The sequence below is a fragment of the Chanodichthys erythropterus genome, chromosome 23, assembly GCF_024489055.1.
Source record: "Chanodichthys erythropterus isolate Z2021 chromosome 23, ASM2448905v1, whole genome shotgun sequence".
NCBI classification, from domain to species: Eukaryota; Metazoa; Chordata; class Actinopteri; order Cypriniformes; family Xenocyprididae; genus Chanodichthys; species Chanodichthys erythropterus.
In genome coordinates, this window is record NC_090243.1 from 22,466,705 (window position 1) to 22,492,291 (window position 25,587).

The 25,587-nt window shown below is 40.2% G+C and overlaps 1 protein-coding gene across 13 annotated transcripts in view; it reads right to left on the bottom strand.

The window, feature by feature from the left end:
• epb41l3a (erythrocyte membrane protein band 4.1-like 3a) overlaps positions 1 to 25,041 on the bottom strand; it is a 52,382-nt gene extending 27,341 nt beyond the window's left edge. For 10 of the 13 annotated variants that reach the window (XM_067378685.1, XM_067378689.1, XM_067378684.1 and 7 more), the window contains exons 1-9: positions 24,904 to 25,041; positions 4,826 to 4,965; positions 4,561 to 4,752; positions 4,430 to 4,474; positions 4,237 to 4,341; positions 4,112 to 4,154; positions 3,960 to 4,035; positions 3,660 to 3,878; positions 1,449 to 1,536 (exon numbers count right to left, since the gene is read on the bottom strand). In XM_067378685.1, the coding sequence (XP_067234786.1) occupies positions 1,449 to 1,536; positions 3,660 to 3,878; positions 3,960 to 4,035; positions 4,112 to 4,154; positions 4,237 to 4,341; positions 4,430 to 4,474; positions 4,561 to 4,752; positions 4,826 to 4,954 (897 nt within the window). In that variant the 5' untranslated portion in view covers positions 4,955 to 4,965; positions 24,904 to 25,041. The remainder of the gene's footprint in view (positions 1 to 1,448; positions 1,537 to 3,659; positions 3,879 to 3,959; positions 4,036 to 4,111; positions 4,155 to 4,236; positions 4,342 to 4,429; positions 4,475 to 4,560; positions 4,753 to 4,825; positions 4,966 to 24,903) is intronic. The other 3 variants (XM_067378690.1, XM_067378687.1, XM_067378683.1) reach the window with 1 other exon arrangement.
• Between the last annotated feature and the right edge of the window lie 546 nt (positions 25,042 to 25,587).

Sequence of the window (25,587 nt, forward strand, 5' to 3'; positions counted from 1 at the left end):
ATCATCTATGGAACTCGTATGAAAATACATTTGAATACGTCACATTACACAACAATCAAGAGGGATTGTGGGAAAAAAAATGGCACAATTCACATCTCTAGTGGGTATTTTCATCACGTCTACTGTAGGAAACTGGGTCACGAACGAAAATGAAAACTACTGCTCTGACAGAGATGTTTCTCCTAAAATACTTTAGGAAAGAGACAAATTCTTCCGATCATTTGATGAAAAAATATTGATTTTCATATTTGGGATCTCTGACTTTTGACTGTAATTTACTTAAAGCACAGCTTGAGACATTATTGAGGTCTATTCAGGAGAAAAACAATTTAAATGTATAAGTGTCTAGAAGTAATAATTGAGATTGAAAAGAAATACTTCATCTAATAATGATCATTCTGCCATCATTTACTCTCCCTCATGTCGTTCAATCCTTTTTAACTTTCCTTCTTATTTAAAACACAAAAGAAGCTATTTTGAGAAATGTCAAACATTCTTCAAAAGATCGACATTAGGGCAGAGTAAATGACAAATCATGTTTTTGGGTGAACTGTTCCTTTAAAGATCTCTCATGTGATTTTTCTGTCCTGTGCGCAGGCCTGGATCCACAGGCGCTCATGGTGAACGGGTTCGACTCTCCGGTGAGCTTCTACTGTGACGTATGAGCATGAGAAAGGAGCAGGTTCTCTCAACAAACGCACATGGAGAATCTGAAGGTAAAACAGTCTTTGCTCAGACAATGATTCAGCTCATGGTCATGCACAAAGACACAAACAGAGAACACACACATATACACGAATGCATCTTACCTCTCCTTTAGCCGGAGAAAAGCAGTGAAAGAATCGTCCTATCAACTAGATCATCAATAAGAGGGGAAGAAGAGAAGAGCGGCTGATCTAACCGAACGTCACGTTCATGCTTCAGCTGTCTGTCTGCTGTTAGTCTACTGAATGAGATGATGGATGATATGAAACATCATCTGTGCATGAATATCGGCAGAAGAGCTTAATGCATTAACCTTACTATAAAGTGTTACCAAAATATATATAAACTACTGAAGCTGAGAGATTCTGCCGATATTCAGAATAGATTCTTAAGTGTTTATGCTTCATCCCCAACTATCTTGATTACACCCAAACTATCTGTCATGTGGTTGTCAATATCTGGTTTGTGTCGATTGTGACCCAGTGCGACCCGCCCGAAGCAGAATCAGATTCATCTGACAGATCGATCGACACCAGAAACAATGACAACGATAAACACTGAACACAAAACACTGATTCGTAATGTTTCATTTCAGTTTGAAAGGGTGGCAGTGTGTGTGTGTGCTGATGATACAGACACATTTACATGCAGAAGTCCCTTACAAGATCAAATGACATGTCATTAAGCCTCATCATGCAGTGTGTGTGTGTGTGTGTGTGTAAGTGTGTGTGTTTCACGTGTACCTTTGCATGATGGAGGTCGACTCCATACATAGACAGTTTCTTTACATTCTCCAGAAAATGCATCTCAGCTTCGGCAGGCGTCATTCCTCTGAGAGACACAAACACAATCGCACTGCATCATGGGATCATGTATCAGCACAGTTACGTTTGATTAAAATTATTCACAAGGCTTCCTAACCCTAATACTAACTATTAAGCAAGAATAAGATTTTAAACATCAGGATTTGAAGTTATTAAAGGGTTAGTTCACCCAAAAATGAAAATTCTGTGATTAATTACTTACCCTCATGTCGTTCCACACCTTCGTTTTGATGAAATCCAAGAGGTTTATGACTCATATAATAATATAATCAACACTTTCAAGGTCCAGAAAAGGTACTAAAGACATCGTTAAAACGTCATGTGACTGCAGTGGTTCAACCTTAATGTTATGAAGAGACGAGAATACTTTTTGTGCGCAAAAACAACACAAAAATAACTTTATTCAGCAATCTCTTCTCTTCTGTGTCATTATCCTTATGCAGGTCACGCAGTAATCACAGTGAAGCTTCCGTGTTTCCTGAACGCTGGCTCAGTATTGGCCAAAGCTGATCACGTGATGCAGGAGCCGGCCAATAATGAGTCGGCGTTCTGACGTAAGAACCTGGAAGAGCTGGACGTAAACAACGTTTTGTTTTTGCGCACAAAAAGTATTCTCGTCTACGGAAGAGGATTAGGGCCAAGCAATAATAAAAAAAATAAAACCATCTCGAGATTAAAGTTGTTAAATTTAGAGAAAAAACTCGTTGAATTTCGAGAAAAAAGTAGAAATAAAATGTTGAGAATAAAGTCATTAAATTACCAGAAAAAACAAGTTAAATTTCGAGAAAAAAGTCGAGATAAAATGTTGAGAATAAACTCATTAAATTATGAGAAGAAACTCATTAAATTACGAGAAAAAAGTCATTAAATTATAAGAACAAATACGAAATTTAACAAATTTGTTCTCGTACTTAGGTTTACTCTCAACATTTTATCTCGACTTTTTTCTCGAAATTTAACGACATTTTTCTCATAATTTAACGAATTTGTTCTCGCAATTTAACAAATTTTTTCTCGTAATTTAATGACTTTATTCTCAACATTTTATCTCGACTTTTTTCTCGTAATTTAACAACTTTAATCTCGAGATGGTTTTATATTTTTATTATTGCTTGGCCCTAATCCTCTTCCGTACTCGTCTCTTCATAACATTAAGGTTGAACCACTGCACTTCTGAATTATTTTTAGCGTGCTCCAAGGTGGTTGCCAGGGTGTTGCTATGCAGTTGCTAAGGTGTTCTGAGTGGCAGCTAGGATGTTGCTATGCAGTTTCCGAAGTGTTTGAGTGATTTTTATTGAGTTCCTAGGTGGATCCCAGGGTGTTGCAATGCCGTTGCTAAGGTGTTCTGAGTAGTTGCTAGGGTGTTGCTATGCAGTTGCTAAGGTGTTCCTAGGTGGATACCAGGGTGATGCTATGCCATTGTGAAAGTTTTCTGAGTGGTTTTATTGTGTTACTAGGGTGTTGCTATGCAGTGGCTAAGGTGTGTTTTTAGTGATTTTTAGAGTGCTTCTAGGTGGTTGCAAGGGTGTTGCTATGCAGTTTCCAAGGTGTTTGAGTGATTTTTATTGAGTTCCCAGGTGGATCCCAGGGTGTTGCAATGTTGTTGCTAAGGTTTTCTAAGTAGTTGTTAGGGTGTTGCTATGCAGTTGCTAAGGTGTTCCTAGGTGGATGCCAGGGTAGTGCTTTTTTAGAGTGTCACATGACTGTTTTAACAATGTCTTTAGTACCTTTTCTGGACCTTGAAAGTGTTGATTATATTATATATAAGTCATATGCCTCTCGGATTTCATCAAAAATATCTTAATATCTTTATCTGAAATGAGCTGAATAATGACACTGCTTTCGCAGATAACATAAATGCTTTAAGAATGTTTCTCTAACGTTCCCATTAAGTTATAAAAAGCTTATTTCTGAAAATTTTCTGAAACATTCTGAATCAAGTAGAAACATTAAAAAACATTAGATGAACGTCCAACAAACATTCCATGAATGATGCATAAATAATGTTTTTGTGCTAACGTTTTGAGAACATTAGATAATGAACGTTCTATTAATGTTACTGGCAGAACTTTGCCAGAACGTTAGACTGAAATCACATCATGAACACAGAAGCAGGAGGACGAGATTCACTTGTAGTTCTTGTGCAGGTCCATGATTTTCTCCTCCATCTCTTTGGTCTGATGAGGCGCGAAACGAAACTCGCTGACGTATTCGGATCCGTACTCGTCCGGGTCGTGATCGCCCAGCTCCGACTGAACCGTGTACGAACCCAGAACCGTGTGAGTGGCGAACGAACACGGCAAACGGCCCGATATGATGTCATCCCTCAGCTGTAAACACAGGTAATATCTGACAGACAAGACACGGATTAATTTAATACTTCCTTAGTTATTATTTTTCACTGCTTTTTATACTGCGAATGAGTCCGACCTGGTGATGTCTTCGGACAGCAGCGCTGGCTCAGGAGGGTAAAACTTCACATTGAATGAGAAATTCCAGGCGACACCTGAAGAGAAAAACAATCGAGCTCAAACACAGCACACATGCAGACAGGACGGATGTTTATCTCCCGAGTATTTCACCTCTGATCTGCTTCTTCATGTCTTTGGCAGGATCCAGCCAGTTCTGAAATGAAGCGTTCAGATGAGTCACGACTCACTGAATCAGTGTTCAAAGCTTCATTGCGTCTGTATGAACGTAAATGTACCTTCTGATTCTCCACATCACGGAATGTGATGCCGAAGTAATCTTTCTCCAGAAGATTGAGATGTTCACAGACTTTGTCGAACAGAATCTGACCTTTATCACGCTTCTGTGGAGAGAGAAATGTTAAAAATAAACTCAGCATGATCACACGCACTGAAAACCTCTTACAAACCTTTATTTATCTCTGAACAAACCTCTGAAAGATACCTTTCTGACTCAAACTCTCCGCCTTTAAAGATCTACAGACGCAAATAGATCAAGTGCAATAAAATAAACAGAAACATTTAATTCTCTCCTGTACAAGCTCTGGATCTGTCTGTCTCACCTCCACCACGCAGGTGTAGTCGGAGCCGTCCAGCAGCGTGATCTTGCACTGCATGTTCTTGGGTTTCTTGGTCACTTTCACAGGAGATCGGGTCAGTTTACTGGAGGAGGACCAGTGGGAGGCGCCGTCTTCCTCGGACGGCTGGTGATTGGCTTTCCCCTGCGGGACTCCGCCCACCTCACGCTCCCCGGCCTGACCGTCAGAGAGAAACACACAATGATACACTGACACCTGTGTGTGTGTGTGTGCAATCAGACAATGGTACCTGTTCTTTCCTGACAGGTGTGCTGTGGGCAGCGGCAGGAGGAAGCTGGTTGTCGAGGGGCGGGGCTGAATGGGGCGGAGCCGCGCTGGCTCCCTGCTGCTCTGCTTTACTTTCTGGTTCTGTCGTCATTTCAAATCAAACTGTGATCAAAGCAGAGACGAACACACATCAACACAAGGACTAAAACATGAACTATTCCTTTAAATATGACAACTCAGCATCTCCAGCTGACCTTTGACCTCCGTAAATATGGATGTGATTCTGCTCACACCAATCAGGTAAGAAGAATTTTAACATTCATAATCCACCAATTCCTGTTTATGTGACCATTAAGGATCATGAATATTAATGTTCACTTTGTCTTTCCTCTGGAGGACAGTGTTTAACATTGATCTGCTCGGATCAAAGGCATTATGGGAAACATGACAAAGGTAAAGTTGAGATGCACACAAACTCTTTTATAGCTCGACGAATGCATCTGTATCATGCAAGCAGACAGAGAACTCTGGGATAGATCCAAAGAGCAGAAAAAGATCAAATGAGAGAAAAGTGAGAGAATCCCATCAGATGAGGAAGATGAAAGCTCTTCATCACATCTGACGCCACATCAAACAGTGCAAACAGGAAGCCAGCCGCTGCGCTTCCTGTCCTTCATTAGAATGCCTCTTTCATTTCTGCAGAGGACAAATATAGAATCTGCCACTGTGGGACTTGAGCATGTGTGTGTGTGTGTGTGTGTGTGTGTGTGTGTGTGTGTGTGTGTGTGTGTGTGTGTGATCTGAGACCGTCCTGCGTGAGCTGAATGAAGAATCAGTGTTCAAATCCTGAAACAGGAAGATGCTCATCAGTGACTCGATTGGTGTCGTCAGCTGCTGGACTAGATCTTCTGAAGAGAGCATGAGGTGTTTACCTGTGTTGGGGGAGTAAGGGTGGTTGCCAGGGTGTTGCTATGCAGTGTTAATGTGTTTTAACATGTTCCTATATGGTTGCTTGGGTGTTGCTATGCAGTTAATATAGTGTGTTCTGAATTATTTTTAGCGTGCTCCAAGGTGGTTGCCAGGGTGTTGCTATGCAGTTGCTAAGGTGTTCTGAGTGGCAGCTAGGATGTTGCTATGCAGTTTCCGAGGTGTTTGAGTGATTTTTAGTGAGTTCCTAGGTGGATGCCAGGGTGTTGCAATGCCATTGCTAAGGTGTTCTGAGTGATAGCTAGGGTGTTGCTATGCAGTTGCTAAGGTGTTCCTAGGTGGATGTCAGGGTAATGCTTTTTTAGAGTGTTGTTAGGGTGTTGCTATGCAGTTGTGGTTTTTAGTGTGTTCCTAGGTGGATGCCAAGATGATGCCATTGTGAAAGGTTTTATTGTGTTACTAGGGTGTTGCTATGCAGTGGCTAAGGTGTGTTTTTAGTGATTTTTAAAGTGCTTCTAGGTGGTTGCTAGGGTATTGCTATGCAGTTGCCAAGGTGTTTGAGTGATTTTTAGTGCGTCCCTAGGTGGATGCCAGGGTGTTGCAATGTTGTTGCTAAGGTGTTCTGAGTGGTTGCTAGGGTGTTACTATGCAGTTGCTAAGATGTCCTTAGGTGGATGCCTGGATTGTGCTTTTTAGAGTGTTGTTAGGGTGTTGCAATGCAGTTGTGGTTTTAGTGAACTCCTAGGTGGATGCCAAGGTAATGCTATGCCTTTGTGAAAGTGTTCTAAGTGGTTTTATTGTGTTACTAAGGCGTTGCTATGCAGCAGCTAAGGTGTTCAGAGTGTGTTTCTGATTGTTGAAACACTCTTCTGATTCAACTATTGTGAAATTAGCAGTGAAATGTTTCAACATGACTGCAAGAGAACAAAAAAACACACACTGAGATGTCTTTAAAATCTCAATTGTTTCTCCAAGACATTGTTGAGATTGATAGCAAATGGAGACTGAAGACTGACTGAAGTCTCCTCAAGACTCCAGTAATTTCACATGTCTCCTCAAATCTGCAATAAAAGGTCAGAGATCCTAATATGAACTCAAACATTTATCATTTTATAGCTCTAGACTTTTACAGGATGACAACTAGTGACTCATGTGTTTCTGTTTTATTTCTCATAAGTAAACTACAGTGACTCACCACAACCTCAAACCGAATCAAGACCTCAAGAGATGCGCTCCAACTTCAGCGGACTGCAGGACCAATCAAATTTAACACCACATGAAGCTGAGTTTCTCACTCCTCAGATGTCACATAACTGACACACTGCATGAGTGGCGGTCATCAATCAAACACCTGCATGTGATCTTCAATAACAGAGACGGTCAGAGCAGCGGGACACGAGACACTCACATCTCTACAGGGACGAGACATTCATATTTCAACACTCCAGACGCTGCAGAAGCCCACACTCATACTGACATTTTCTCCACACGAGCAAACAGAGAGCTTCAGTCTATGAGCGGGATGTTTTCCCTCCACACTGTGAAATCAATTCTGGATTATTAGGGAATATTACTAATGAGTCACGGACCATAATTAGAAGACAGAAGACAAATCTACTGAAGGCTTTTAGATGAATTAGAAAGAATTAAAATGGCGATGACGTGTGGAAACAGATTTTAGCAGTTTTTGTGAAGATTCAATTATTGATTCCCAGAAGCACTAGGAGCTCAGCAGACTGTTCAATCAGAAACCTACAATTACTGAACTAGATTCTGAGTCACACTGGACTGTGCAAAACTCACCGCTCTGATGCGGCTGGTTGCCAGGGTGTTGCTATGCGGTTGCTAGGGTGTTCTGAGAGGTTTGTAGTGTGTTGCTAGGTGGTTGCAAAAGGTATTCCTAGGTGGTGTTCCTATGCAGTTCCCTATATCTTCTAAATGTTTTAGTGTGTTCTGAGGTGGTTGCTATGGTGTTGCTATGCAGTTGCTAAAGTGTGTTCTGAGTGATCTTTAGTGTGTTCCTAGTTGGTTGCTCTGCAGTTGGCAAAGTGTACTGAGTGGTTTTTAGTGTGTTGCTAGGTGGTTACCAGGGTGTTGCAATGCCGTTACCAAGTTGTTCAGAGTGGTTCTTAGCTTGCTGCTAGGTGGTTACCAGGGTGTTGCAATGCAGTTGCTAAAATGTTCTGAATGGTTTTTAGTGTGTTCCAAGTTGGTTCCTATGCAGTTACTACATTGTTCTGAGTGTTTTTTTATTGTATTATTAACTAGGTGGTTTCTAGGGGGTTGCTATGCAGATACTAAAGTGTGTGTGCTCTGAGTGGTTTTTAGAGTGTTGCTAGGTGGTTGCCAGGGTGTTGCTATAATGTTCTGAATGGTTTTAGTGTGTTCTGAGGTGGTTGCTATGCAATTACTAAGTTGTTCTGAGTGATTTTTTTTTGTATTACTAGTTATTTCTAAGGTGTTGCTATGCAGTTGCTAAAGTGATTGTTCTGAGTGGTTTTTAGTGTGTTTCTAGGTAGTTGCCAGGGTGTTGCTGAATGGTTTTTAGTACGTTCCAATGTTGTTGCTATGGTGTTGTTATGCAGTTACAAAGTGGTTCTGAGTGATTTTTTTTATTACTAGGTCGTTTCTGAGGTGTTGCTATGCAGTTGCTAAAGTGTGTTCTGAGTGGGTGGTTGCCATGGTGTTGCTATGCAGTTGCTAAAGTGTTCTGCATGGTTTTTAGTAGGGTGTTTCTAGGTGGTTGCCATGGTGTCATGAGTGATTTTTTTGTGTGTTCCTAGGTAGTTTCTATGCAGTTGCCAAGGTGTTCTGAGTGATTTTTTGTGTGTTACTAGGTTGCTAGGGTGTTGCTATGCGGTTGCTAAGTTGTACTGAGTGTTGTTTCTTTTATTCTTTAATACATAGAGTGAGAGATTTTCACATCATCATCAGCACTAGTAATGGTGATGAATGACTCAATAAACAGCACTTTGGAGTTTAAATCTCAACTCAAATCTGTTTCTGTTGTAAACATGTGACCCATTCCTACAGTAGCAGCTTCACAGATCTCATTGTAAATGACTCTGCAGATATTTAGAGGTTTCTGTGAAATTCAGCTGTCAAAACGCACAAACCCATGACAGCACACTTGTGAATTGATGAGTGTCATGCTCATTCAGACGTGTGTCATCTCTCAGACACGCTTCCTTACAAAACTGTACCGTGGTGTAAACGGTCTCTGTCAAAATACCAGTTAATATAGTGTCAGTTTTACTACCATGAAGTCACAATAAATTCATATAAAATTATCCTCAAACAGTGTGAAATGCATCATAATCCTTGATTTCTTTGTTGCTGATGACGGTGGTGTTACCAGTCTTACTATAGTATTTAAGTAGAACCTATGGTGACCATGATGAATTTTTGTAAATGATACAGTATATACAGATATATAAATGCAGAAGGATGCATTTATGATAGTCACAGACTAAATTTCTCATATTTAAGACACTGAGAATTCATAAATGCTGCATTGAGATTTAATATTTCAATAATTTAACAACACATTCACATGTTCACGGTTCTCTGGTTATTTTTAATCATTTATTTATTTATTTTAATTTTACATTTTTATGATTTCATTATTAGCTTTTAATCATGTTTGGGAAACACTGCCCTAAAACATCACCCTAACACGATGAAACCAACACAAAACCGCAAAATGATTTCATATTTTTATAGCATTATTACCATAAAAACATACCATCAAACTGTAGCACAGATTATAGTTATAACCCTCAGATTCACCCATGAACTGCCACAATGGTTTGTTCTGGTTTTTGATCTGAGTATCTGGTTTAAATCTAGTCTGTTAGTCCTTGAGACGTGTCTTTGTCTCTCTGCAGAGGACACGCCAAAGGCTCTCAGCCAATCAGCTGCTCCGATACAGCCGTGTGTCTTTAAGAGCTTCCTGCACAGCTGAGGAGTGCCGGACGCAGCGAACAGCCACTTAAAATCGCACCGGCTCAAAACGTCTGTCCTAAACTCTCCATTCCTCTCTGACATCTAGAACACGACAGTGACAAATAAACCCAACACTGACACAGGAGCAGCTGCTGGACGCAGTCAAATGACCCTCAATGCATTATTCATGAGTCCAGTAGTCCCGCCCACAGGGAAGAATAATGCTTGAAGGGAAAAGACTATTTATTATTGTGATAGACAATTAGTGTTGGCAGATCAAACCTGACACTGATAAACCACAGAAACACCTCACTGACATGATCATAAATAACAACAATAATTCCACCGCACATTAGATGTGTTTGAGTAAGAAAGAACAAAGACAAAATATTTGCTTTATTTACAATTAGAGCTACAAGACGGTCTTGTAGCTCTAATTGTAAAGTCAATAAGTGAATCTCACATCGTTATTTTCATGACAATTAAGTACACCTGATTCTCAATACTCTAAAGCCAATAAACATTATTTATAAAGTAAAATATGTATATATTTTGGCAGAATTTGTTGTACTACCTTTAATTCATGTGAATATAATTGTCAAAAATAATTTTATTACACAGTAATGAGAACATAATGTGAATCACCATTGAAAATAATGACAACTATAAATGTAAAGTAAAAATCTAGACGTATTACACTATGCGGTTGCCAGGGTGTGGCTATGCAGTTGCTAAGGTGTTCTGTGTGGTTTTTAGTAGGGTGTTCCTAGGTGGTTGCTATGGTGTTCTGAGTGATTTTTAGTGTGTTCCTAGGTAGTTGCCATGGTGTTGCTAGGGTGTTCTGTGTGATTTTTAAAGTGTTCCTAGGTGGTTGCCAGGGTGTTGCTATGCAGTTGCTAAGGTGTTCTGTGTGGTTTTTACTAGGGTGTTCCTAGGTGGTTGCTATGATGTTCTGTGTGATTTTTAAGGTGTTCCTAGGTGGTTGCCAGGGTGTTGCTATGCAGTTGCTAAGGTGTTCTGTGTGGTTTTTACCAGGGTGTTCCTAGGTGGTTGCCATGGTGTTGCTATGCAGTTGCTATGGTGTTCTGAGTGATTTTTAGTGTGTTACTATGTGGTTGTTATGCAGCTGCTAAGGTGTTCTGAGTAGTTTTAGATATCTAGGTTGCCATGGTGTTGCTATTCAGTTGCTAAAGTGTTCTGCATGGTTTTTAGTAAGGTGTTCCTAGGTGGTTGCCATGGTGTTCTGAGTGATTTTTTGTGTGTTACTAGGTGGCTGTAATGGAGTTGCTGAGGTGTTCTGGGTGATTTTTAGTGTGTTCCTAGGTGGTTGCCATGGTGTTGCTATGCAGTTGCTAAGGTGTTCTGCGTAAGTTTTACTAGGGTGTTCCTAGGTGGTTACCATGGTGTTGTTATACAGTTCTTAATGTGTTCTGAGTGACTTTTAAGGTGTTCCTACGTGGTTGCCAGGGTATTGCTATGCAGTCGCTAAGGTGTTCTAAGTGGTTTTTAGGGTGTTACTAGGTGGTAGCTAAGGAGTTGCTAAGGTATAAACCATGTAAATCGGCACTGAGATTGAGAATAATCACAATTATAAACTTTTAGTACATAAAACATCTAGATGCATTACAGTAATGAGAATGAAATGCTTTTGTAAGTAAAGTAATGCAATGAATATAACGTCAAAATGCAAAAACAAAAAAATCTTGATGGAATTAAAATAGGATACTCATTTCCCATATGAAAAACAACATTTTCCTTTTGATTTTAGTGTGAATTATGTGAAATAATTCACTCTAATATATAATGATGGCTTGTTGCTCTCAGAGATGTTCCTAAACACAGAGCGGAGGGAGACTTGTCTGATAACAGTGACGGGAACAAGAACAATCATCAAATCTAGGCCGAGTCGAGCAGCGCTCTCATTCTCTGAGTGAATTACAGTCAGAAATAGAAGCTGTTCTTCAGTCTGATCTCAAGAGACGTCTCCTAAATGAAGGACAGACAAACATTTGTACGAGCTGATGAACATCAGTGAATCTCTCTCACCTCTGACACACATTACCAGCCCTTCACCACATGATCATCAAGATTTCTAAGACTGAAATCAAAGAATCACACACACACCTGACACAATACGAGCCACATAATGAATTTGAGCGATAATCACCATCTGCAGCATTTCTGTGAAAACAGCTGAACTACATTACTCACCTTCAAAAAATACACATCAATCCAGTGTAAATGTGATTACAGTAAAAAACAGAACTGATGTCCGATGATTGATTATTGATTAACGACTAGACGTTAGAGTTGTTGTCAATGCTGTGCTTTAATGCCATTATTTACACCCCGCATTTCTGCATATAAATAAATAATTCATGAACATAAAACATGAATATTAATCATCAATTCTATTCCACAAAAAATCCTAAAGGAATGCAATGTAATTATTAAAATAGCAGGGTTTTGACAGATAAGTAAGTTCTTCAGGCCTCATCGCGTCATCACGGCCGTGAGTGACGTCACGCCGGCAGTCCGCGTGCACGCGCAGGCCACACCCACCGCATTGCAGAACCACAAAAAACGAAAACCGGTATCAGCGAAGTTCATAAACTCGCATCATGTGACCACGAAGCCCGCAGATGCACAACGAATCTGCCCGATTGCATCACATACATTACTGAAACGACGCATATAGACGCGGAGAGCGCGCGCGAGGGATTTATGACGCGCCTCATGATGACTGTCAATCAAATTCCACACAAATATAAAACTATTTCTAAGAGCTCTGCTCACCGGTGAAGGACACACACACACACTATAAATGATGCATGTAGTTTTACCCTCACTGCACACGAACACACACACAAGCACGAGACTGAACGGCTGTTTTACCGGCTCTGATGCTGCTGATGCTGCTGCTGCTTCCCGGTGAGCGACCGACAGACTGACTGCAGACACACTCACACACACACACACACTCCCGTACTGCGCATCACACACTCACACAGCTTTATTTAGCCACATGCACTAGAGATTGATTCCTCCCGTAGTAAACGCGTGTAAACTCACCCGTGTCGTGAAGCTCCGGTCACTAGTGTCGGTCTGGTGTGTGTCGGTGGAGTTCAGAGCAGTGCAGAACACACAGGGTTAAATCAATGTGCTGACTCATCACTAATATCTATAGGTCACTGTATTTATCACACACACACACACACCCACAAACGTACTAAAATAGCCTACACTAACATAAAAAAAACTATATCATAAATAAATAAATAATAGTACTATATCATGTTTGGGACATCTTTTGGACATACTGGACGTATAAAAAAAATTGCACATATAATATATATCAAAGGCTGCATCTGAAATCACATACTATATAGTACAGTATGTGACAAGAGAAGTGTCTGAATTCACAGTACTCAAAAAAGAGAAGGCAAAAAGTATATCCCATAATCACATTACTATTAATTTAATTAATTAGTGGGGTAGTAATTTAATTAGGTATTTAATTAGGGCGGGGCAACTTGTCACTCACATGAGATCCACCAATAGCAAACCACAACCATCCAATCAATTCCCCACAGACAAAATCAAGCCCCGCCCTACATTTGTTCTTGTTTGCAAAGCATTTCACTCGGATATACGACACAATAGAGACCAGTGCAAATTTAGGCCTGTCATACTTTTTGTTGTGCAATATATTGCACCAGAAATACTTGCGATATGCGATATTATTGTCATTTTAAGACCATTTTATGCCACTTTGAATATATAATCATAATCTAATACAATACAAATTTTATTTCTATAGCACATTTAAAACAATAATATAATAATATAACCGCATAATACAAGTAGGCCTACACACTTTCAAATGACAATGAACCTAACTCTTAAGAATATTTGAAGAGTTTGGTTCCAAAAAATTGAGTTTCCGCCAAAATCTGTATTGAAAAGTCATTTATTAATTTTGCACAAAATGATGTTATTCTGTCATGTTTTCTCCCTTTCTTTCCAAAACGTGACAAACGCCAGTCTCACTTCTCTGCAGAACGCGATATATCCACTCAACCAATCACAGCGCTCCATTCACGCACTGTAAACATTGAAGGCTTTTTTAAAAAGCCGTTTTTAATACCAATGTACTCGACAAATGTGTTTATTATAACCGTGTGGTGGAGCCAGATACTCTTTAATCTGTAAAGACAAATAATTAATTTATAACATTAACAAGATGACTCGCTGAATTCATTTTGGAAGCGACGGCTGAATGTATTTTTAGTCAAATGCCCGTATATAAGATTAGTATTGACAAAGTTTAGACTCTGTCATATATGTGAATCAACTTACTTTGTTGTGTATTTTCAATATGAAAAATAACTTTTATATTAATTGCATTTTGAAAAAAAAAGGGTCATGTATTTATTGCATTTTGGGGAAAAAAATAATACGTTTTTATAATAAAATTTTTAAAATCAAAATGTAGATTTGAATTTTTAATGTTTTTATAACCAAAAGATGCTATGTGAAAGTTTGAAACAGAAAATAGTGGTTTTCATTTTGCCGCTTTCCTGGTAAAGAAAACACATTTTTACTCAAATGAATCAAAATGGAGTTATTGCGTTTTGGAAGCAAACTCTTCATTTAGATACCGGAATTGGAGTTGGACTCTGCGTTTTAGCGCCACGTCATGCATGAGATGCTACGAAAGACGCGAGTGCAACAGTCAAACAAACACGTTTCCATGGAGAAACAGCGCAGTGGAAACGCGTTCTCTATGAAAACGAACTAGAACAAAAAGAACTTTCCCGTGTGAAACTAGCAGTGAGCGTGCACTATTTCGCACTGTCATGTTTATATTTATAATTTTTAGTGTTTGCAAAAGTACCTACTCAAGAGAGTATGTGATTTCAGACGCAGCTGAAGTGTTAAAGTCAGAATGAAACGGATGTAGCACGTCTTTTCTTCCCTATTCTGTCGTATATCTGAGTGAAATGCTTTGCAAACAAGAACAAATGTAGGGCGGGGCTTGATTGTGTCTGTGGGGAATTGATTGGATGGTTGTGGTTTGCTATTGGTGGATCTCATGTCAGTGACAGGTTGCCCCGCCCTCGTCATCAGAGATTACGCAGCATTATCTAAATCCCTAAATAGAACGAAGCCGACCAACATTTAAATCTCTCAATAGAACAAAACCGAGGTAACAACATAATTCAGCTTTGAAACACACTCTAAACACAGCGCACGGGTTTATCACAAGCTGTGATTTCTGCCATCTGCATCCGTCTGTGATCCTCAGAAGAGCGTTTACACACTCTAACACACATGTCACACAGCAGATGAGACGTCTGGATGGACTCCATACAGCAGAAACTACTACTGCACATCACTCCCTGCTGCCGCTTTAATGCTCGACTGTCTGCTGTGCATGTAGATGAGCCCTGCTGTCTGCACTTCCCATTTCCCATCATGCATCTGCACAAGGACACACAGCAGCATCAGTCTAACAGAGCAGAAGCGGATCATAGATGCTTGAGTTCAGGTCAGCTGTCAATCACATGTCAAACCGTCGCTCTGATTGGCTGCTGTTTTTGAGCTCTTCAGGTTTGGCTTCATTAATGCATCTTCATACACTGATTATCTTCTGAACGGCGGAGAGAGCGTGAGTATGACGTGTGAGAAAACTCATTTGCTGCTTGGCTGGTTTGCGGATGTCGGGAGGGTCGATTGCTCTGTAATCTGGGCCGTCTCGAACTCTAGAGCTTCTCTAAAACAGCTGAAACAAATGCAACACTGAGATACAACGGCTCTGTAAAATACTGACTGTGAGCGAGTGATTCATGAAAGGATTTTCCCAGCTGAGATCTGATGTCTCAAACACAAGCTCGGTATGATGAGTCAGTCATTATTACTGAAATTCTGTTTGATGATGGTGCAGAAATTACACGTCATCGTCAAACATCAGACAGAGCAGAAAAGACAATTACTAGAATAGAGTAAACACACATCTAAATGAAAAACAAGAGCTCTTGTGGTGAGGGCTGGACGGGGGCTTGGGCCAGAGCAATTACCTAGCAACACCCTAAGAACCACCTAGAAACCATTCAGAACAGCCCTAGTAACCACCCAAAATAGTCTAGCAACCATCCAGAACACCCTAGCAACCAGCTAAAAAACATCAGAACAGCCCTAGCAACCACAGAGAAACCATTCAGAACAGCCCCAGCAAACACCTTTAACACCCTAGAAACAGCCCTAGTAACCACCCAAAATCCATTCAGAACAGTCCTGGCAATCACCCAAAACACCATAGTAACACCCCTAACAACCACCTAGAAACCATTCAGAACATCCCTAGCAACCACAGAGAAGATATTCAGAACAGCCCTAGCAACCACCCAGAACACCCTAGCAACAACCCAGAACACCCTAGCAACCATCTAGAAACCACCCAGAACACCCTAGCAATGAGCTAGAACACCATAGCAATGCCAAGGCAACCACCCAGAATGCAATACACTGGCAACCACCCAGAACACCCTAGCAACCACCTAGAAACCACACAGAACACCCTAACAACTACCAAAAAACACCCAGAACACACTAGAAACCATCTAGAACACCATAGCAATGCCAAGGCAACCACCCAGAATGCAATACACTGGCAACCACCCAGAATACCATAGCAACACCCTAGCAACCACCTAGAAACCACTCAGAATACCCTAGAAACCACCCAGATCAACCTAGCAACCACCTAGCAACCACCCAGAACACCCTAGCAACAACCCAGAACACCCTATCAATCACCTAGAAACCATTTAAAACACCCCTAGCTACCACCCAGAACACCATAGCAACACCCCTATCAACCACCTAGAATCCATTCAGAACAGCCTTAGCAAACACCCAAAACACCCTAGCAACACCCCTAGCAAATCACCCAGAACACCCTAACAACCACCTAAAAAACATCAGAACAGCCCTAGCAACCACAGAGAAACCATTTAGAACAGCCCCAGCAACCACCTATAACACCCTAGAAACGGCCCTAGCGACCGTCCAAAACACCCTAGCAACCACCTAGAAACCGCTCAGAACACCCTAGCAACCACCCAGAACATCATAGCAACTACCTAGAAACCACTCAGAACACCCTAACAACTACCAAAAAACACCCAGAACACACTATAAACCACCCAGAACACCCTAGCAACCATCTAGAAACCACCCAGAACACCCTAGCAATGAGCTAGAACACCATAGCAATGCCAAGGCAACCACCCAGAATGCAATACACTGGCAACCACCAAGAACACCCTAGCAACCACCTAGAAACCACTCAGAACACCCTAACAACTACCAAAAAACACCCAGAACACACTAGAAACCACCCAGATCAACCTAGCAACCACCTAGAAAACACTCAGAACACCATAACAACTACCAAAAAACACTCAGAACATACTAGAAACCACCCAGAACAACCTAGCAACCATCTAGAAACCACCCAGAACACCCTAGCAATGAGCTAGAACACCATAGCAATGCCAAGGCAACCACCCAGAATGCAATACACTGGCAACCACCCAGAACACCATAGCAACACCCTAAGAGCCACTCAGAACACCGTAGCAGTAACCACCTAGAAACCACTCAGTACACCGTAGCAGTAACCACCTAGAAACCACTCAGTACAACCTAGAAACAACCTAGAAACCACTCAGAACACCCTAACAACTACCAAAAAACAATCAGAACACACTAGAAACCACCCAGAACAACTTAGCAACCATCTAGAAACCACCCAGAATACCCTAGCAATGAGCTAGAACACCATAGCAACAACCTAACAGCCACTCAGAACACCCTAGCAACCACCCAGAAACCACTCAGAACACCGTAGCAGTAACCACCTACAAACCACCTAGAAACCACTCAGAATACCCTAGAAACCACCCAGATCAACCTAGCAACCACCTAGAAAACACCCAGAATACCATAACAACCCAGATGAACCCATAGCAATGCACAGGCAACCACTCAGAATGCAATGCCCTGGCAACCACCCAGAACACCATAGCAACATACTAACAACCACTCAGAACACCCTAGCAACCACCCAGAAACCACTCAGAACACCGTAGCAGTAACCACCTAGAAACCACTCAGAATACCCTAGAAACCACCCAGATCAACCTAGCAACCACCTACAAACCACTCAGAACACCATAACAACAACCCAGAAGAACCCATTGCAATGCACAGGCAACCACTCAGAATGCAATGCCCTGGCAACCACCCAGAACACCATAGCAACACCCTAAGAGCCACTCAGAACACCGTAGCAGTAACCACCTAGAAACCACTCAGTACACCGTAGCAGTAACCACCTAGAAACCACTCAGTACAACCTAACAACTACCAAAAAACACTCAGAACACACTAGAAACCACCCAGAACAACTTAGCAACCATCTAGAAACCACCCAGAATACCCTAGCAATGAGCTAGAACACCATAGCAACAACCTAACAGCCACTCAGAACACCCTAGCAACCACCCAGAAACCACTCAGAACACCGTAGCAGTAACCACCTACAAACCACCTAGAAACCACTCAGAATACCCTAGAAACCACCCAGATCAACCTAGCAACCACCTAGAAAACACCCAGAATACCATAACAACCCAGATGAACCCATAGCAATGCACAGGCAACCACTCAGAATGCAATGCCCTGGCAACCACCCAGAACACCATAGCAACATACTAACAACCACTCAGAACACCCTAGCAACCACCCAGAAACCACTCAGAACACCGTAGCAGTAACCACCTAGAAACCACTCAGAATACCTTAGAAACCACCAAGATCAACCTAGCAACCACCTAGAAACCACTCAGAACACCATAACAACAACCCAGAAGAACCCATTGCAATGCACAGGCAACCACTCAGAATGCAATGCCCTGGCAACCACCCAGAACACCATAGCAACACCCTAACAACCTCCCAGAATACCATAGCAACCACCTAGAAACCACATTTAGAACACCCTAGCAATGAGCCAGGACTCCATAACAACACCCTGGCAACCACCCAGAGGACTCCAGCAGTGCAGTAGTGGGTTCCACACAGGTGAACACAGTCCACACACAATCATCTGGGTCAGATCATGAACACTGAGTGTAATGTGCTCAGAAGCGTGACGCTGGACGAGACGGTGTGAAGCGTGTCTGCAGTCACAAGCGCTCAGATCAAATGTGATTCAGACGGATTACTGACATGCTGCAAACGCTCTAATCTCTGGCTCTGCTCTAAACCCATCAGGACGGCGAGTGTGTGCCTTCACAGACATGTGCTTCTGATCAGATGATCATAAAGAGCCTCACTCACAGCAGGTCGTCAGGTTCTTTCATTGTAAATGTCCATTACCCATCAAGCATGCTGCATTAAGTCCTTCACGGAGCTGCATTCAAACACTGACGGGGTTACACAGTATTCAATAGCTGGATCGACAGCATCTGTGACGAGTTCAGCTCCGCCTGTCAATCACTCCAAACAAATCAAGATCACATTTACATAACAGGAACAACATTTAAAGAGATCGTTCACCCAAAAACAACATTGGACCCCACTGACCTCCATTCTATAGAGACATTTCTCCAAATATCTTCTTTTATGTTCAGAAAAGCAAACAGGCTTGACTCAACATGAGTAAATGATGTCAGAAATACCTTAAAAAAAACAAGTGTATTCAAGTGTGCTTTTACTTTACTTCTTTTAAACTAAAAACAAGAAAGTAAACTTTCAGTCAGTATGTACCTCTCAGAAACATACTTAAAATTACACTATATTTAGCACATACTTGATCTTTTGATCAAGATATGCTTAAAGGTATAATGAAGTATTCTAAGTGTACTTGGTTTGTAGTTGTGTTTACTCTTGTGATTGAGTAACCTATAAAACGCTTTTTTTCACAGTTTTACATACTGTCATTGATTCATAAAGATATTTTCCTAAGTATGTGATTTTGTGTCAGCTAGTGAATTTACTTCAAATATACTTAAAATATAGTTAAAGGTATATTTCAAGTAAAAAATAATAACTAAATAGGAACAAAGTAGTATACTTAAAGTGCAAAAATAGAATATAAATAGTGAATGATGTTAAGTTCACTTACAAGTATACTTGCGGTATAAATCTGTTGTTTACTGAGAGTATACTTCTAAATGTACTTTCATGAACTAAAAAAATGCGCTACAAGTATTTAACTAGTAAACCATACTATAAGTTCCCTTGTAGTTGTAGTACAAACAAAAACTCACCTAGTTTTGTACACAAAGTTTACTATTGTTACACTTAGAGTATACTTAAACGTAGGGCTGTGCAATTAATCGCAATCGCAAAACAATCGTGATTTGAGCACATGCAATTTCTAAATCACATAAGACTGCAATTTTATTTATTAATTTATTTATATTTTAATTCAGAATATTTTTGAGTATTTTGGATTCAGGAGCAATTTGCATTTGCAAGACCTGTGATTATTGCAACGAAACGGGGCAATACAACAAACCTGTTCCAGCACTTAAAAAAGTGCCATAAAAAACTGTATGATCAATGCATGTCGACAAAGTCTGTCGAAACTAACAAAGCACACCTCAAAGCCAGCCTGAACCGACTGAACAAGTATCCATTGCTCAAGCATTTGCAAGCATCACGCCTTATGAGAAAGGATCCAATCGGCACAACGCGATCACCTAACATATATGCAAGGCATGGTGCCTGCGCACATCGTCTGAAGACTAATACAAACACTCGACAAAAGATGCCATCTCTGTTTATCAAGCTGTTAATACTATGTTATTTAATTGTGAAATGTTTTGTTATGCACTGAATACATTTAGAATGTAGCATATTTGAAAAAGCAAAAACATTAGCCAAAATTGCATGAAAAAAATGCAATATTATTATTTTGTCCATATTGCACAGCCTTACTTAAACATAAACCAATACACTAAAAAGTGGGTCAGTTTAGTCCCAAATAGTATTGAAATAGTACACTTAAAAGTACACTACTAATACATTGATATTAGTATACTTACTACATACAGCACACTTAAAAATATACTTGAGTAAGTATACTTAAGTTTACTTAATATTTTTTTTATCATTTTTGTCCCTAAATGTTCTAATAAAATATTTATAGTCTAATTTATGTATTATTTATAAAATAGTTTCATCTATTTATAGCCACAAGACTTTCTACATTAATATGAGAGACTCAAATAATAGTTTTACTAATTTTTAGTATTTCAGTAGTTCCAACTCATGCACATTTTACTGAATAATTCAAGCGATTACAAACATAACAAGCTTCATATTTCTGCTTATAAACAGTGAGGAACATCTTTATTCATGTTTGTTTTTACAAACCGAAGGATGATCTCCTGTGGTAACCAGCAGCATGTCACGGATGATTTATAGACCTTAACCTCAGAACCAGGAGCATCAGGAGGACGACACACACACACACACACACACTCAGAGTTCAGCATTATTCCCTGAACGGACCAGATGAGACTATGAGCTCAGCTGGAGCAAACCAGAGGTCAGATCAGGCTGTTTGGTCTTCTCAAACCTCCAGCCCAGACTGAAAGCAGATGAATATGAACCTGTGCAGCTGCTCTGACATGTTTTCACACAGTAATGACGGTTGTTCTGCCCACAGAGGCTCTTGATTACAAATGATTTTACATAGAGAACCACTAAACAACCCACACACTCCTCTAAACAGCGCGCTTCGACTAGCATGTGCACACGGTTTATTTCCGTCTCCTTCAGTCACTGTTATCAGACGAGCGACTGCTGACCCAAACGCTCCAGGAATGAACCACATCTCAGACCTGAAACATACATGCAATGCAAACATTTCTAACTCCATGATCTCATGCTGAGCAGTAGAATATATTTCCAGTGTTATCTAGCGAGTTTCTCCTGGTGTTCAGTGTGTTATTAATGATCATTGAGCTGATGTATGATGACAGGACACACACATCACGGCTGTCTGAAATCAAATACTCACTACTAAACCTCTGAACACCAGCGTGAAGATCACATACAGCGAGCAACCGCTGCGGTCAGACGAGAAATAAAGCTTCAACAACACAGACTTTAGATCTGGATCTGGTCTTGAGTCCAACTCTGTGCATTTAATGCACCTTTTGGGTATTTGTCACTTATATATACTTAAACTAAAAGGTTAACTAAAGTTAAAATGAAGGCAAAAAAAATCTAACAATAAAACCTAATTCAAAATATTAATAAATACTGGGACATTTCTGGGAAGTTCAGGAAGCTTATAAGTCATAAATCCAAAAAGATTAAGATTTAATATAGAAAAGAATAAAGCTTTGCTTTCCTAAGGAAAAGAAAATTGATGTTTGAACAAATACACAGATGTGCGTTAAGAGCCGAATCATTGTAGGAAGTTGCTCATTAAAACGGCAGCAGAATCATTTGCATGTAAAATAAATCTGACGTCATCAGACTGAAAGATTCACAGGAATTCAGTCGATGAATCCTGATGTGAAAACATGACTTAATTCACACGTTCACATTTGAGCCTCGTTCGGAGTAAAACGAGAACAAACCTCCAGTTCTGTAAAGCTTGTCGGACAAGTAAAACAAACCCTCAATCTCGTCCAGTGAGCTGAACGTTCACTCCAGCTGGAAGATGTTCAGATTCTTCTATAATTTATGTAATAAATGCATCCAGGAGCTTCCATTCATCTGCATAATGGAGCTCTGGATGTACGTCCAGCTGCAGAACAGACTCTGAGTTATGATCGACGATCAATACTGATTATCTGGCTTTTTGCAGAGCTCAAGTTTCTGGCGCCAGAGCCGCACAACTTCAGTTTAAACCCAAAGAAAACAAGACCTCGGAGAGACACACGGAGCGACGGGACTCTACTTCTGTTTTAATCTCTGGGTTGTAAAACTGCAGCATTTGTGGATTTTAATCCAGAGCAGATCAGCAGATTAAATCTCAGTCAGAGAGGTTAAAATCAGGACACACAGGACGAGCAGCCCAGATGTTTATACTGCATCTGTTTGTTCGCAGTGACAGGGAACGTTGTGGCCAGTAACGTCAATAGAACGTTCGTTCAAAGTTATCTGCTCTTTAATACACTGTGAAAAAGAATTCATTCATTTAAGAGTTCATTGAAATCAAAAATTTGAGTTCATACAATGAAGGCGACTGGTTTAATCAACAGAAACTCAAAATATTGTTACCTGAATCACATTAATTAAGTTGATTTGACAAAAGTAATTTTTTTTTTTACCATATAACGTTTGCAAAACATTTGCACAAAAACGTTATTTATACATTTAACATTTTATTCAATAGTTTTTAAAATGTAACAACTTGTTTCAGAGAACATTCAAAAGTAACGTTCCCATAATGTTTGCGGCATGATAAATGAGCAATATCACACTCGTGGCCGTGCGACATGAATGTATATCGGCAATATGGATAATCACAGCCGTGCTGATATACAGCCATATCGCACGGCTACAAGTGTGATATTGCGATTATACAACAGTTTGACGGCGCGAGTGTGTAAATAAATGAAAATAACAGCGGAGTGTCTTTAAAAACCTACTAAAAAACTACTTCCTTCCGCCACGGATTCAAACCTCAAGTTGACAATTTAACAGCTGAGCCCAAACCTCGTTACTAATTCTGAAACGTCACTTTAGAATTAGTAACGAAAGAACGTTGAGTCGCTTCATTGAAACTCATTACAGTATTATGAGAGAGAGATCGCCCGAGCGAGTGTTTTACCTGCATCTAGCTGATAATCTTCAGATCATTCTTGTATTCATAATCAACATCAGCTTGAATGTCCGCTGAGGAAAGCGATAGCTTTGTCCTTTTAACATTTAAGACATTCCCATGACAGCGCTAGTCACTGCATTTGTAAGCTTCGTCTCGTAAGTCATTTAAAGTAAAAACAGCGTCCTTGTTTCCATCTCAGTCCATTTGAATATAAGTCTTTGGAATTGACTGACTCACTCACTCATAAAGACAGACTTTGCCGCCATCTAATGGCGTATTAATGTAAACCAAGCAAATGTACAAAAGCAGCGCTCTAGTTAGTACAGGATTTAATTTCAATGTAAATATAAAGTTATGAAACTTAAAGGGTTAATTCACCCAAAAATGAAAATAATGTCATTTATTACTCACCCTCATTTCGTTCCACACCCGTAAGACCTTTGTTCATCTTCAGAACACAAATTAAGATATTTTTGATGAAATCCGATGGCTCAGGGAGGCCTGAGCAATGACATTTCCTCTCTCAAGATCCATTAATGTACTAAAAAAACATTTAAATCAGTTCATGTGAGTACAGTGGTTCAATATTAATATTATAAAGCCACCAGAATATTTTTGGTGCGCCAAAAAAACAAAATAACGACTTATATAGTGATGGCTGATTTCAAAACACTGCTTCAGGAAGCTTCGGAGCGTTATGAATCTTTTGTGTCAAATCATGATTCGGATCGCGTGTCAAACCGCCAAACTGCTGAAATCACGTGACTTTGGCGCTCCGAACCGCTGATTCAACACAAAAGATTCATAACGCTCCGAAGCTTCCTGAAGCAGTGTTTTGAAATCAGCCATCACTATATAAATCGTTATTTTGTTTTTTTTTTTGTGCACCAAAAATATTCTCGTCACTTTATAATATTAATATTGAACCACTGTACTCACATGAACTGATTTAAATATGTTTTTAGTACATTAATGTATCTTGAGAGAGGAAATTGGATTTCATCAAAAATATCTTAATTTGTGTTCTGAAGATTAACGAAGGTCTTACGGGTGTGGAACGACATGAGGGTGAGTAATTAATGACACAATTTTCATTTTTGGCTAAACTAACCCTTTAATATAGCCATTAAGCCAAATCTATTAGCTCTGGAACAACTAATAGTTCAATAAGACCAAAGGACCTCTCAGCCAATCAGATTTGAGAAACCTTTTTTTTTTTTTTACCAAAAATGAGTGTTTAGAACGTTCAGAGAATTTTTTTAGCTGGTTCATTGTAAAGCTTTGACTTGTGATCTATATTTGGACACAAACACAAGCAGTGATGATGATCTTATGACTTTTAGGCGGAATTAAATACAGAAACTCACCATTAAGGTTCATCCAGTCCGAGTCCACCGTCACAGTTCAGGTTCAGATGACAGAGAAGAGAGAGAAATATGACAGCACGTGATTTATTGACACTGGAAACACAATAGAGTCAGACTCGGGCTCGGTTCCGTCCGGACTGGACTGTTGCGCGCGATCTGGAGGCGCGCCGGACCATCTGTGGTGTCGGCCGCGCGCACAACATTCCTGTCTGGATGGAATCTGTCATTCAATATTCTCATGGATTCAGTTACAGATATAAATAACCGTTTGTGCAGAACACAGAGAGAAACTGGATCTAAAACACTAAAACAAACCCACTAATGTGAATTAACACGTGTATTAATTAACTAAATCCTCCTGTAACGAGAAACAACCGCAGCGCGGATCATAAACACAAACAGCAAACGCGCACTGATGTGATTCTGTAGATCAGAACAGAGAGAAACACTCTTACCTTTGATTTATTCACTTTTACAGCTTCGGCTCCTCAAACACTCCTGACGCAATAATCCAGTAATTGTGAGGATGAAGATCAGATGAGGATGAGGATGAAGAGGAGCTCCGGTGGACCGGTCCGGTGCTGAGAGAAAGATGTTCAGCAGCAGCAGCCGAACACAAACATGACCACACCCACTTATGCTAATGAGCCTCTCGCAGCGGAGCTTGATTGGATCACACTGCTG